At 52.9% G+C, this 13,534-nt stretch overlaps 4 protein-coding genes across 4 annotated transcripts; 2 read left to right on the top strand and 2 right to left on the bottom strand.

Moving 5' to 3' along the window:
• Positions 1–80: 80 nt before the first annotated feature.
• Positions 81–1,424, top strand: rps23 (ribosomal protein S23). The gene is made up of 5 exons (XM_062888831.1): positions 81–198; positions 306–432; positions 509–584; positions 672–843; positions 903–1,424. The coding sequence occupies exons 2-5, from the start codon at positions 311–313 to the stop codon at positions 968–970; spliced, it is 438 nt and encodes a 145-aa protein (XP_062744748.1). The 5' UTR covers positions 81–198; positions 306–310; the 3' UTR covers positions 971–1,424.
• Positions 1,425–1,443: 19 nt separating this feature from the next.
• On the bottom strand, positions 1,444–3,015 carry COQ2 (Para-hydroxybenzoate--polyprenyltransferase, mitochondrial precursor (PHB:polyprenyltransferase); the record flags this gene model as incomplete). Its single annotated transcript, XM_062888830.1, has 3 exons — positions 1,444–2,751; positions 2,829–2,932; positions 3,010–3,015. 3 exons carry the CDS (start codon positions 3,013–3,015, stop codon positions 1,512–1,514), a joined length of 1,350 nt encoding a protein of 449 aa, XP_062744747.1. The 3' UTR covers positions 1,444–1,511.
• Positions 2,966–7,989, top strand: QC762_305340 (uncharacterized protein). Its single transcript, XM_062888829.1, has 2 exons — positions 2,966–3,642; positions 3,697–7,989. The coding sequence occupies exons 1-2, from the start codon at positions 3,372–3,374 to the stop codon at positions 7,848–7,850; spliced, it is 4,425 nt and encodes a 1,474-aa protein (XP_062744746.1). The 5' UTR covers positions 2,966–3,371; the 3' UTR covers positions 7,851–7,989.
• Positions 7,990–8,153: 164 nt separating this feature from the next.
• On the bottom strand, positions 8,154–9,346 carry QC762_305330 (uncharacterized protein). Its single transcript, XM_062888828.1, has 3 exons — positions 8,801–9,346; positions 8,511–8,714; positions 8,154–8,433 (listed from the first exon to the last, which is right to left on the bottom strand). The coding sequence occupies exons 1-3, from the start codon at positions 8,901–8,903 to the stop codon at positions 8,429–8,431; spliced, it is 312 nt and encodes a 103-aa protein (XP_062744745.1). The 5' UTR covers positions 8,904–9,346; the 3' UTR covers positions 8,154–8,428.
• Positions 9,347–13,534: the final 4,188 nt, after the last annotated feature.

Below are 13,534 nucleotides of genomic sequence, written 5' to 3'. Positions count from 1 at the left end.
AGGGCGCACTGGCCACCTCCAAGTTCGCCTCCCCACACTTTTCCTAGCGGGGCCGGTGCCTCAGGCAGAAACAGCCCACCGCCCAATCCAAAGGTAGGGTTTTCACGCCCTACTGCGAAACTCGGCTGACGGTCCAAAATTTCGGTGACACTTTCCGCCCATCACGAACCTCAGAGTCCAGCGTCAATCAACAAGTCGGTACGTACGCCCCGCCCCGCTACCATTGCAATCCACATCTCATCAGCAATTGCGAGATCCCATCAAAGTCTACCAGGTCAACTAACATCAACTCTCTCGACGTCTAGCAAATATGTCTGGTGGAAAGCCTCGTGGTCTTAACGCGGCGCGCAAGCTGCGCAACAACCGTCGCGAGCAGCGCTGGGCCGATCTTCACTACAAGAAGCGTGCCCTCGGTACTGCTTTCAAGTCCAGGTTAGCAACGAATCCCGAATAAAATCGACACTCCCGATCTCTCGAACACCGAAAGCTAACAGTGGTGGAATAACAGCCCCTTCGGTGGTTCTTCCCACGCCAAGGGCATTGTCCTTGAAAAGGTCGGCGTTGAGGCCAAGCAGCCCAACTCTGTATGTCTTCCCCGAATACACAGCATCGATTGAAACCGATTCTCGAACACCCGACGAACAAACCGACTGACTGTGGTGGTGATGTAGGCTATCAGAAAGTGTGTCCGTGTCCAGCTCATCAAGAACGGCAAGAAGGTCACCGCTTTCGTCCCCAACGATGGTTGCTTGAACTTCGTTGATGAGAACGACGAGGTTCTCCTCGCCGGTTTCGGTCGCAAGGGCAAGGCCAAGGGTGATATTCCCGGTGTTCGCTTCAAGGGTATGTCTTCGCCACCACATCAAGCTTTTTGCGTTTCACATCTAACCCCCCAACTACAGTCGTCAAGGTTTCCGGTGTCGGTCTCCTCGCTCTCTGGAAGGAGAAGAAGGAGAAGCCCAGATCTTAAGTGCGGGGCACTCTCAAGACAAAAAGTGGTACAAGGGTTGGCATGAGGAGTCTGCGAGGCTTGTTTTCATCAGCATACCATTTTCGGGTTGGGGGAATCTGGGCTCTCACGGGGTAGGTTTGGTCCGAAGAATAAGAGATCATTTCACACCGAACCACGACGATCCGACCGGCCAAGATGATTTTATGGGAATGGCGTCATTTGGGAAGCTTACATCTTTTAGGCAAAGAGCCCTCGGACTGCTCTATGCTGGAGATAATGGTTACATGAATATCATTACGAGTCCGAATAAAATCACGCCGAGTGCCCTCCTCATCTTTGTGGTCTGTCTCTCTTGGTTGGATTGAGTGCTATTTTATGTCTTGCCTCTCTCTGGACAGTGGCTTAGGGAGGTTCTGTACCTATTAAAGCTTCCAGGTTGGGTGTTGTTCCTCCACTTCTTTATGTGCCGGACTTTATATGAGTTGTAATATCGTACAAGATCGGGTGCTCTACTTTGACTCTTTGCTGTCAAGCTTCCTCTGTGGCATCGAACATTGACCTACTGTTCCTCCCTCTCAACTGCTTTCTCGTCCTCCGAATAATACCTAACCAAATAGTCCGCCCCCAACCCCAAGCTGATGGCACCTCCCGTGATCCAGCACCCGTTCACAAACCACCACCAGCAATCCTTGACGCTCTTCAAGTTGACCCTCTTGATCATGAAGCCCAGCGTAGCGGCTGCACCACCGCAACCCCCCATGAAGAACGCCGGACCCGCCCCCGTGGCAACTCCGGCTCCCGCCAACAAGGCAACTTGCACGACCGCCAACCCGGTAAGAACCTGCTTGGTCTCCTTGTCGTGCTTGAGCGCAATACTCTTGATGCCGGCCTTGGCATCATCCTTGATGTCCTGATGGGCGTAGATCATGTCGTACAAGACCGTCCAAGCAACATTACTCCCGTATAAGAGACCTGCTGCGGTCAAGGCTGCGGTGTTGGATAGGAGATCCACGCCCAGAGCGGGGAAACCTAGGATGGCGCCCCAGGAGAAGGTGAGTCCGAGGACGAACTGGGGATAGTAGGTTACTCTTTTTGCCAAGGGGTAGAGGGTGACGAGGAGGAGAGAGGGGGTGGCGTAGTAGAAGCAGGAGGTGGGGAATTGGAGGAGGATGGCGAGGCCGGTGAGGAGCTGGGCGCCGGTGAAGAGGAGGGCGTTGAGGGGGGTTATGGCGCGGCGGGCGATGGGGCGGAGGCGGGTGCGGGTTACGTGCGGGTCAAGGTTGCGGTCCCAGAGGTCGTTTATTGTGCAGCCTGCTCCGCGCATGATGATTGCGCCGGAGAGGAAGAGGAGGGAGTAGGTGAGGACGGTTGAGGGGGGGGAGTGGGAGAGGGGGGCGGCGAGGAGGGTGGAGAAGAGGCAGGGGAGGTAGAGGTAGTAGGTTCCGGCGGGCTTGTCGAGGCGGATTAGTTCTGCGTAGGGGACCCAGCTAGGGGGGAGGAGGGAGAGGAGGCCGGTTGAGGGGGGGGTGTAGATTTGTGGTGGGGGGGAGGGAGCTGGAGTGGTTGTGGTCTGAGTTAGAAGTTTAGAGGTTGTGTGGTAGGCTATGAGGGACCTGGGAGTCGAGAGCTGGAGGGAGAGAGGTCGTGGTGTTGGTGAGAGACGGGTATATGACTGAGAGGGGAGCCATGGTTTGCTTGTGGTTTTGGTAGTTGATAGTGCTCGCCTCGAAGCAGGCAGCCGGAGGAGCCGGTGACATGCTGACATGGTAAGGCTGATGATATTTGGTGATCGATTGGATCTAGTGACATGTCAGATGTTGTTTATTTCATATGAACCCCGGGTGGCTTTCTCTTCATGAAGCCGAAACTCACTCACCTGTGCGCTGGCGCCTTCCGTTTATAATAGACTTTCGAGTACCAGGCAACCAACAGAAGGTATTTCTCGTAGATAGCCTCTAGTTTCCTCTCCTCAAATAAAACCTTCTTGCTTCATCATACAATTCCTCTTTTCCTCAAAATCCCGACCTTCCCACCGACACTTCCTTACACATACACACATGCATGTGAACCAGTCTCAGCCTTGTCAAATTTCTGAGCCACACAAACTGGCTGACAGCTCTTGGGCCAAACTGACGGTTGATTGGCTGCAAGCTGCATTTGCCCCACCTCAGCCTTTTGCTTGTCAATTACGAATCCTAGTCCCCTCCATGCTCAATTCAGCCGGCGCGGCGAAATCACAAAGAATCGCGTTCGACGCGACGGCGATTGCGCATGTGGTTAACTTTGCCATCTATGCTGCGGCAGCATATTCGAGCGACATGTAGCTGGCCCTCTCTCCATCGAGACATCTCATCAAGAACACGACAATACAATGCGACTGCCAGCAACCGCTGTCTAGGTCGCTTCACCCGCCGTCGCGATGCCGACAGCTCAGCATCCCCAGGCAAAGTTCGACCCTATCCCGCCGGATCTCGATTTGCCCACGCTCGTTGACAGAACACCAAACTTTCAATGGGTAGCTCGTATCACGGCTGCTCAGATTCAAAATATCGGTCCTCAAGAGTTTGAGAAGCTTGTTGTTCTTCATGTGGTACTTGGTGGGAAGCCACTGGTTATTGAGAAATGGAACAGGCGACTTCCCAAGGACCTTTTTGGTCCCAAGTGGTTGGAGGAGATGTACAATAAGAAACGTAGGTTGACTTGCGCTTTACCTCTTATCATTTACTAATATTCTTGAATAACAGAGGAAAACGTTCGCGACATTGTCGGTCAATGCGACATTCCCATGACCACTGGTCACTACCTGCGCTCCATGAAACAGTTGACAAATCAGTGGACGCCCGAGAACTTTCGCGACGAACGACGACAGCGACTCTACCTTAAAGACATCGACTGCCCACCAGAATGGCACGAGTACCTTCAAAAGAAGGTCATTCCACCCAACCTCTTTTACATGAACGAGAACGTCGACGAACGGAGTCCTATGGGGCAAAGTGACGACGACTTTGACATGTTCAACGAAGGCACCAAGTCCATTGCGCCGGCAGGAGATTTGATGAGCAGCTTGCCCGAGCCGATGCGCGCCCAGAATCTGATGTGTTATATTGGTCATGAGGGTACCTACACCCCGGCGCATCGAGAAATGTGCGCCAGTTTGGGTCAGAATATCATGGTGGATGCTTCAGGCGATGAAAATGGCGAGAAGCCCGGAAGCTCCATTTGGTTCATGACGGAATCAAAAGACCGGGAAGTTGTCAGGGAATACTTCCTGTCGATGCTTGGTCATGACATTGAAATCGAGAAGCACTTTGCGCAAATCAACGCTTGGAAGAAGGCCACCTTTCCGGTTTATATCGTGGAGCAGAAAGCTGGAGACTTCGTTCTCGTGCCCCCCTTAGCGCCCCATCAAGTATGGAATCGTGGGACCCGGACCATCAAAGTTGCCTGGAACAGGACGACCGTGGAGACACTCAAGATGGCCCTGGAGGAAGCGCTACCGAAAGCCCGTCTTGTCTGCCGCGATGAGCAGTACAAGAACAAGGCCATTATCTACTACACTCTCGAAAAATACTCGAAACTATTGACGGACATGGAAAGGACGTCTGAGACTGGGTTGCTTGGGTTCGGGCAAGACTTGATCAAGAACTCGTCTCGCACGAAGCAGTTGACTGGTGACTTCAAGGCTCTCTTTGAGCTCTTCACCCGAGTCCTGGTAGACGAGATATTCGGGACGAAAGAAAAGGAAGTCGAGTATATCGAATTTGACTCCTGTGTCACCTGCTCCTACTGCCGCGCCAACATCTTCAACCGGTTCCTGACCTGCAAGCACTGTGTTCGCCAGCTTGTTGGTGGTGACGAGGATACTTATGATATCTGCATGGAGTGCTACGTCATGGGCCGGTCATGCCTATGTATTTCCAACCTCACTTGGTGTGAGCAGTGGCACTGGCAGGATTTGGTTGAGAAATACGAGGACTGGCGCGCGCTCATTATCAAACATGACGGATATGTCGATATCAACACCTCCCCGTTGCCGCTCGAGCTTGCACGCAAGCGATACGGCAAGAAGACGGTTGCTCAGCTTTGTCAAGAACAACTCCGGAGACGCCCATGGAAAGATATCAGCAAGGTTGACAAGCCAAAGGAACCTGCTGAGGACTCGGAGGTTGAAGTAGACGAAAATGGTCGGCCAAAGAAGAAGAGAAGGGGCGGGAGGAACGCGAAGAAGGGCGACGTCTATCGCTGCCATGTGTGCCAACACAAGGACTACACCTACAAGTTGGCCTTCTGCTCCAACCAGGGCTGCAATGACGCATATTGCTATGGTGTCCTCTACCGTGCCTTTGACCAGATGCCACAGGAAGTAATGCAGAATGAGAGATGGCAGTGCCCAAAGTGTCTCGGCATATGCAACTGCGGTGCCTGCCGCAAGGCCAAGAACGGTGTTCCCTATATTCCTAAGAAGACACTCTTAGGACACGACACTCGGCCCATCGCTGACGATCGTAGTGTCGAGCTTCTTATCGACTTCAAGATCCACAACCTGTCGTGGTTGAAGAACGCTGGCGATGAGACGCGAGCTCTGTCGAGCAAAAGGATGCAGAGACTCAGAGAGGCCGCCGATGCTGAAAAAGCAAAGTCGTCCCAGCTCGAAAACGATGTGCTACAGTTACCTGATGGAGCTTTGGCTGACAGCCTGGAAGAGGCGGCATTACAGCAGGTTTTGGTCAACGGTGGTTATGGCGAACAGCCTGCGGTACTTGGTGTTTCAGGGGAACATCCGCCACATCAAAATGGACATACCGGACCTGCCGAGGTCGCCGACATGTCTATTGTTGAGGACCAGTCTGCCTACCCTGATCCTTCAGGACTTGGACCCGAACGCGGCTTGGGCATGGGCTACTACGAGCAGGACGACAGCGAGGACAAGATTCTGTTCGACCCCTATCAGCAACCTTCAGTCGAGAGCTTGATGGCGCTCGACGACGAGCCCGAGCCGGCCGAATATCTCAAGAAGCAGCTTCGCGTGGCCAAGCGTCGTGCTCGTTTGGAGGAGGACGATGACCCGGATTTTAGAGGACCTAGGTCACACAGCAAGAAGAAGGCCAAGACGACTAATACCCGTGATGGTCAAGCGGATGCACTTAACAACATGGACCCGGCTCTGTTTGGTGATGTCACCATGGTTGGTGCCCCGGCTGACGGCACTCCTACCGAAGGGGAAGCTCCTGCTGTTCAAGCTCCACCGAATGCCGATGTTCCAGATGGCCCAGCCCAGGAGGGAGAAGAGCCTCGTGCCTACTCGCCGAATCGGCCTGCTCTTCGCCACGCGCGACCCAAGATATCATACTTGCTGGATGAGAATGGCGAGGAGGAGTTTAACGAGATTCTCATCCCGCGTTCGCAGAGGCCTCAACCTCTCAAGGACTATAACCCTGCCGATGCGACCAAGGATCCTCTTGATCTTGCGTCCGCGGCGATTTTGGCGATTGTGGGCGGTGCCGCCGGTGCTAGTAAGTCCGCTACTAGATCTCCTGCTCCACCTGGTTCTGGAAATGCCGCTGTAACTGGAACTGGCAAGAGACGTGGTCGGCCTCCGGGTCCTCGCAAGTCTATGCCCGCAGGAGGGTCGGCTGAGCAGACGCCTTCTGGGCACCCGAAGCCCACCAGGAAACCGCCACGTGATCGGACATTGCCTGTTCAGGTCAGCGATGATAGTGATAGTGACGTGGATGCGCAACTGGCTGGGGCTTTGGATGGGTTTGATAAAGACGGAGAACCCATCGAGCCACGACCTCAGTCTCGGGGAGGTTTCACGCCTGTGAATGCGCCCAAGAGAAGAGGCAGACCGCCAAAGAATGCGCAGCGAGGCCCTTCAGCTGGTGCTTCGGGTCCTGCTGCAGGCTCACCGTTCATGTCCATGGCGGATCGAATGAAGGCTAAGGGCAAGAAGTTCAAGATTGCGTCAAGGAAGTCGAAGGCTGCGCAGGATAGCACACCGGTTGGGCAAGCTGCTTCCCGGTCTGTCTCCCGTGATGTCGACACCCCTACAACGACCATGGCGGACAAGGAACCCCAGAGGCCAACGAGAGCCACAAGAGGCAGATCCAAGGCAACACCAGCTCAAGATTCTGATATCGATATGGCGGACGCAGACTTTGATCCGAACGCGGCTGAAGAGGCCGTGTCGGAGGCTTCGAGTCCTCGAGCCAGCCCTAGCCCCTCGATGCAGGATTACATGGAGCCTATGGATACGTTTATGCCTAGCCCGTCTCCAGTTCGGGATGTGCCTAGGGAACCGACAGTTATTTTGAAGACGCAGACACCAGAGCCGAAGAGAGAACCTACACCTGCCCATGATGTTTCGCCTTCGCCTTCGCCATCTCCCGCTAGAGAAGCGTCTCTTACACCGGCGCACTCCCCACCACACGAACCCTCACCGTCACCGTACCACTCCCCTTCGCCGCCGCCTTCACCACCGAAGCCAACAGGTCCGACGATCGTCAGGCTCGTTTCCTCGGATGAAGAGGGCTCCGAGTTTGACGATCACGACCACGACGATGGAAATGAATCACAGTCTGAATCTCGGTCAGCGTCGGAGAGTGAATCGGAATTAGAGTCGGAGGAGCAGCCAGGCAGGGGAAGGGATCCGCTTGACCCGAGCGACAGTGATGACTCGGATTCAGATGATGAGGATATTCCTGCCGTGAAGCAGGTTGTTAGCACGGCGACGAGGGGTGGGAGACGAGGGGGGATGGTTGGTTTGGCTGGGAGGGGAGCAGGGACAGCCGGATCAGCTGGACGGGGCAGTGCCACTGCTGGACGGGGGAGAGGTCGTGGGAGGGGGAGACCGAGGGGACGGGGCCATTACAAATGGAGGGGTGGGGGTGGGAGGTGAAAAGGTGATGGATGGAGTTGTGAGATACCCGTATTTTGTGGTTTTTTTTCTTTTTTGCGTTGGACTTGCAAGACACAAACTCTTAACTGAGAGTAAGTGTGAGCGAGTTATTTGTCATGGATATCTTGAGATTGCGATGGGTGTGTGCTATTATGGGAGTTGATATTATCAAGGGTATGGTTAAGTGGTTTCTGGGACTTGTGAGCGAAAGGAAGAGTTGATGGGAGATTGCGGATTTTTACTTAGGGATGTAAAAAACCATGTGTGTTGATAGTTTAATTCGATGAGTACATATTTCAACAGTGTTCATAATGACCATGTGTGACAAAGATGCTTCTCAGTTGTCAATCATTCTATTGACGCTCTCTCTCTTCCTCCATCTTCTTCTTTCCCATTCATTCATGCTTTGCCGCGATTCCAAGCCAACCCCCTATGCATTATGTACAATCTTTCTTCCCCACATCCCATCCCCCATCTTCTTCTTCTTCTCCCCTGTTTTCACCACCCTTTTTTCTTTCTGCAAAAGCCATGCTGCGCGCGCGTTGGGGGTTTGGTGCGAAGGACGAAAAATCAATATGTTAGTCTAAAAGCAAAACGCAACAATTTGTCTCAGCCTCTTGTGTGTTCACTGAATATGTTTCGAAAGGCCATCATCCATACTGGTACCGGCTTTGGCGTTCTCCTCGGCCGCCTTTTTGGTCTTTTCCTGGAGGTCCTTGATGGAGGAGGAGCCGGAGCTGCGGTCGGCCTTTACGGCTTCTTCGCTGTTGGAGGCGAGCTCGGGCTTCCAGTGGCCTTTGCCGGATTTTTGCTTGGAGAGGGAGTCTTGTTTGTGGTGGTCGAAGTTTTGGGGGGAGGGGTCGGCTGGCGAGCACGGGCAAGTCAGTGGTGGAGTAGGGGGTGGGAATGGGGAGTAGGGGGTGGGAATGGGGGAGGATGGAAAAACGTACCGCTGTTAGACTCCTTGAGGGATCGGAGGGGGGTGGTGGAAAGGGCGCGGCGGGGGAGGGAGGTGATGGTGGGGGAGGTGGTGATGCGGCGGAGGGAGAGCATTTTGGTGGATGGGTTTGTGGTTGTCGTAGAGGTGGTGGAATTGAGGTTGTTGCTTGTGGTGGTTGTATCAACGCGGAAAGGAGAGAACGTTGAAAAGAGCTCTTTATTGGGAAAAAAGGAGAGGGATTATTTCCTGCTGTTGCTTTGCTTGCTTGCAATTGAGTGGTTGTCAATTGGATGGGAGCGGCAATGGGGTTGGTTATGAAGCCCCGGGGGAGGGTATGACGTCACCACACGTAGCTTATTACTGGACAGTGTCCCTGGTTTTTTGGTAGGCCAGGCAGGTCAATTGCGCGAAAACAGACCGAACGACAGCCGAGTTGAGGCGGTTCTTTGTTCAGGGAAAGGGGGGAAATCCACTTTTGGGCGTCATTAAGATTTGGGGAAGGGGTGGAGGTAGGTATGTTGTTTACATTGTCGTCGTCACATGCCGGTAGATGGGGGTGGATGAGGATATCGTCATTTGGCGGAGGCCATGCCAATTACACGTTTATACTCTCTTCGTAATCATGAGTCGAAGGAGTCATGTCGTCTTCGGTTAGTTTGATGCTCTCGGGAGATCTTCACTTTGTTGTTACTTGATTGTGTCGATGTGGTTGTTTGCTGCGTTATGATATCCGCTCACTCTCAACTTACGACTGTCACGACTTGCGATGGTGTGATCTTCAAGCCGGGGATGACACATAACGGTGAAGTTTTACAAAGTGTAGACTATGATATCTCGAGAATAATGATACCTAACAATAGGGTCAAGTATGGTCAGGATGCTTGTTGTTTTTAGTAGGTCTATTGGTCGTCACTATCCAGGTGTATGTAATGTATCTAGTCAACGGTGCAAAACATCAAGCAGCATAGACTTGATGTCATATTCACATAATATACCTCGTGCCACACCTATACAACATCTACTCGCCGTAAGACATGTTTATTACCTGGGTTCATCAGGTCTAGCTGTTCAGCTCCCTATTGGAGCTCCAGCTCACAACAACCGGTGGTAGGAGAATTCTATTGCCTACACTTATAGAGTGATTAAACCATCATTCAGCATCGACAAGTGCTGGACTTGTTGGAAGTACCTAGTTACCAGATATCATAGGTAGGTAGAGCTATACATGGGACCTCAAGATTGATCAAACCTTTACCACCCTCGTCAACAACCCCAACTAGACCCGATACAATGACCAAAACATGGGAGATTTTCAAATCTCTTTACCCCAGATTTTGGCCCTCTCCCCTTGCGTACACCACACCATTCAAGCTTTCTCCCAAGTCCCCGATCTTCCTCCACCGGTCCGGTCTTCCAAAGTGGATCATCCAAACTTTTTTCCCCCCGTGAACGCCGCAACTCCAAACCCGACCTGGACCCGGGTCACCCGGGTCCTCTGCGGGGCCGAGACCGCACAGACAACAACCAAACTGCCATACGCCGCCGCCCGCCCGCCCGCCAACCCCAATCTGATCTTCAAGAGGCGTAGTAGAAGGGGGTTTGTTGACATGATGAGACATCTCCGCCTGTGTCGCACCTTGTGGTGCACCGTGACCCCGTGACACATGATCAATATTTGACATCCTGGCCAGAGAAGACCGTGGAATTTGTTCATCAAATTTGAGATGAGCATCTTGAATTGCAAAGATGCGGGTTAAATTATCAATGTACACCTCGGACATATCCAATTCACAACCGCAATTCCGTAACAAATTCCCTGCAGAACTATTTACTTGAAGAAACGCTACAGTGATATCCAATACTAATTATTCTGTCCATCTCGGCAAGTTTATCGTTTCGTACCTAAACTACTGCCAATTTTCTCGCTTCCAACCCGAAAACAGAGTGTTGTGTCTCACATGTTGGAATGCCCCAAAAACTAGCAGAGACATAACACCGGCGGGGGGCTCGGTTCGGTGGGGAAAAAAACCTACTGCGACTACTGCAGTATGCACAATGCATATGATGTATTAATATGTAAGAGCAAAAAAGTGGTGAAACCCTTGATGCCCAACCCTAAACTACACTCAGAAACAACTCTTTGACGGTGAAAGTGGTAGAGAGGGAGAGTAGGTGCATGAACTAGTATGCAGACTATTTGGGGGTCAGGAAGATGTTGTTTGGTAATTGTTCCCGAATGGGAGGGTATCGTCGAGGTCAACGTTTTGGCTACTGTCTGGCGTTTTGATATTTGAAACCACAAGTGTTAGTGGTTCCCGCAAGGTTTGCTGAAAGTGTTAACAGAAGCCAGTTGCTCCACCACTGGAAACGTCCACGGGAATTCCATCTCGGAATTCCACAAATGACCCTGGAGGTTCTAACGATAGTTCAGTGCCGACCATCCCTCTATCGTTCTCCCATATGAACTATGCGGTGAGCAACAGTCAAGAGCTCTCCGAATATTATGCATATCATGTCAGCAGCTTGTATGCTTCCGTCTGCAATATCAATCACATCTAAGGTCAGCAGATGCATACACACACAACTCTGCAGAAGCCAGCTCAAAAGCAATTATAACCGTGCCGCAGCTCGGCGGTGGATTTCCTTGAATCCAACATGGTAGTGTTGCAGCGTATCCAGGGCAGACAGAACTGTGGAGGCGGCGCGGCGTGGCGTGGGCAGACACAACAGGCGACCTCCAGCAGTTCACACTGATGAATAAACTGGTGACAGTTCACATTTTGGAGTAGCGGTGTGGCAGGGTTCTCCCCTCCCTCCCCAGCTGCAAGTGTTCACTGTTAGCTGTCGAACAAAAGTCCCCGTGATTGGATCTCCAAGATCAAAAGAGGGCATGGGGCCTGTGTTCTGTTAACAAGATGACAATCAGTCGGCAAGATCTCACCGTGCGCGAACCATGGATGGCACGACCGGGGCTTCCAGGAGTCCAGAGCATTCACCCAATGCCATGACTCGTCTTGAACACAAACGTCCTCTGCCGAGGAAAAAAGCGCAATGGGGAAGCTCTCGAACAGGCGCAGGCGCAGGCACACACAGCCCGGCCCTGGGCGCGTCCCGTCAATTGGACAATGCATGTTCCCTGTGACCTCTGTCTGTTCCCGATGGCCCCACTCCGCATCCAGGAGGGCGGCCGGCGAGAGCCACACTCCAGCGGCGCACCACTGACCAGCAACTTGTGTGGTGTCACTGGTGGATGTGTGAAATCTCACTTTCTCTGTCCCACCGTTTCGCCAGATGAGGAGCGCATTGATGAGAGTCTGACAGCTCTCGCCCCAAGAACTGCATGTCTCAGACATCCGGGAGCAGCAGGGAGGGAGACCCCTCTATACCCCTCCTCTCCCTTCCTTGGGCCCACGGACAAACCGGTAACTGCCAACGCCCAGAAACAGGCACCACCTCAACAGTTTGTCCCCACACTGGGGCGAACTCCCAATCAGCCAGTTAAAACTGCAAGCCGACGACGAAGCACTAAAATACAGTATCTTCTCAAAAAAAGTGAGAAAAAGCTAGCCCGGAGACCCAGGAGCACACACTTTTCTACTTTTCCGGCCAATTGCTTACATCCTTTTTCCTTGACTCAAAGCGCTCTTTGGCCACACTTAACTAAAAAAGCTTTACTTGCTAAAGCGCTTTGTAATTGCCCAGGCTTAGAAATCCCTTAATTAATAGTTGCTTGCTTTCATGCTCTGGCAAGCCCCGCTTCAGGCAGTCAAGCCACCCGGACTTTGAAACACTATTTGTCGTCGGTTGTCGGTAAAGCTTCAGCAGAGCAGAGCCACGAGTGCTCTTTTGAGAGACTGTTGTCAGATAATGGATAAAAGCGGAAGAATGCTGGTTGGTGATGGACCAGTATGACGCTGATGGGGTGACTTTGGGTGCCACCCAGCGAGCCAGCGAGAGAATCAACGGCATCAAAAGAGAAGAGTTGTGCCCCTTTCGTCACCCCACCAGCGGAACGGCAAGGTGGGGGTTCTTTCGTCTTCTCGAGGGTGACAGCAGTTCGGTTCCAAACCAGAAAATGGAACCAGGCGGTCAGTTGGTCTGATATGGTTATGTCGTGGCACGCAGAGGGCGATCCGGCTGAAATCCATCAGCGGAGATAAATCGCCCTTTTTTTCCTTTAGCATGCTGCATTTGCAGGCGCACAAGGCGGCTGCTGAAGCAAACCAATGGCTCTCCCGGGCGGGCGTCAAGTGAATGGGCAGCTTGTTGCTCCTTGCATGCGGAGTCAGCAGCCGAGTGCTGGGTCCTGCTTTTGGCTGCCACTCACGCAGCAGCTCCCGCTCGTGTTCGCAGGCCGTCCTATGTGGCACTATGCAGATGGATGCAGAATACTGGACGTAGAAGCCTTTCTGGCAGCTAGCATCATCAGCGTCACCAGCGCCAATCAGTGGCAAAGCAATGAGGTTTGTTGCGCCCTTGGATCGCCGGCGAGATGGTGGTCTGGGTGCCGGTGAGGGGAAGCAAATCCGCCCGCCGCAATCATCAATGGCCGGGATCTGCGGGGTGGTAGAGAAGAGTGAGAAGACAGAAGAAGAACACACCAGCCACGTTTGGTGTCTTGCGTTTGTCGAATGCAACTTCAGAAGCTGCACGGGAAGACCCAGAAAGGTCTCGCGGTGTTTTACCGTGACCACCAGCCAGTCAAAGCATGGAGATGGAGCGCCCTCGCCACAAGGCTGGGCCG

The sequence above is a fragment of the Podospora pseudocomata genome, chromosome 3 (genome assembly GCF_035222375.1).
Source record: "Podospora pseudocomata strain CBS 415.72m chromosome 3, whole genome shotgun sequence".
Classification (NCBI taxonomy): domain Eukaryota; kingdom Fungi; phylum Ascomycota; class Sordariomycetes; order Sordariales; family Podosporaceae; genus Podospora; species Podospora pseudocomata.
This window is presented reverse-complemented; position numbering and strand designations above follow the sequence as displayed.

What these genes read in the sequence shown, in the direction of transcription:
- rps23 (XM_062888831.1), top strand. Translation starts at nt 311, where the DNA reads ATGTCTGGTGGAAAGCCTCGTGGTCTTAACGCGGCGCGCAAGCTGCGC. An exon ending in AGGCCAAGCAGCCCAACTCT is followed by an intron (nt 585 to 671) that starts GTATGTCTTCCC and finishes GTGGTGATGTAG; the next exon opens with GCTATCAGAAAGTGTGTCCG. An exon ending in TCCCGGTGTTCGCTTCAAGG is followed by an intron (nt 844 to 902) that starts GTATGTCTTCGC and finishes CCCCAACTACAG; the next exon opens with TCGTCAAGGTTTCCGGTGTC.
- QC762_305340 (XM_062888829.1), top strand. Translation starts at nt 3,372, where the DNA reads ATGCCGACAGCTCAGCATCCCCAGGCAAAGTTCGACCCTATCCCGCCG. An exon ending in GGAGATGTACAATAAGAAAC is followed by an intron (nt 3,643 to 3,696) that starts GTAGGTTGACTT and finishes CTTGAATAACAG; the next exon opens with AGGAAAACGTTCGCGACATT.
- QC762_305330 (XM_062888828.1), bottom strand. Translation starts at nt 8,903, where the DNA reads ATGCTCTCCCTCCGCCGCATCACCACCTCCCCCACCATCACCTCCCTC. An exon ending in CCTCAAGGAGTCTAACAGCG is followed by an intron (nt 8,715 to 8,800) that starts GTACGTTTTTCC and finishes CGTGCTCGCCAG; the next exon opens with CCGACCCCTCCCCCCAAAAC.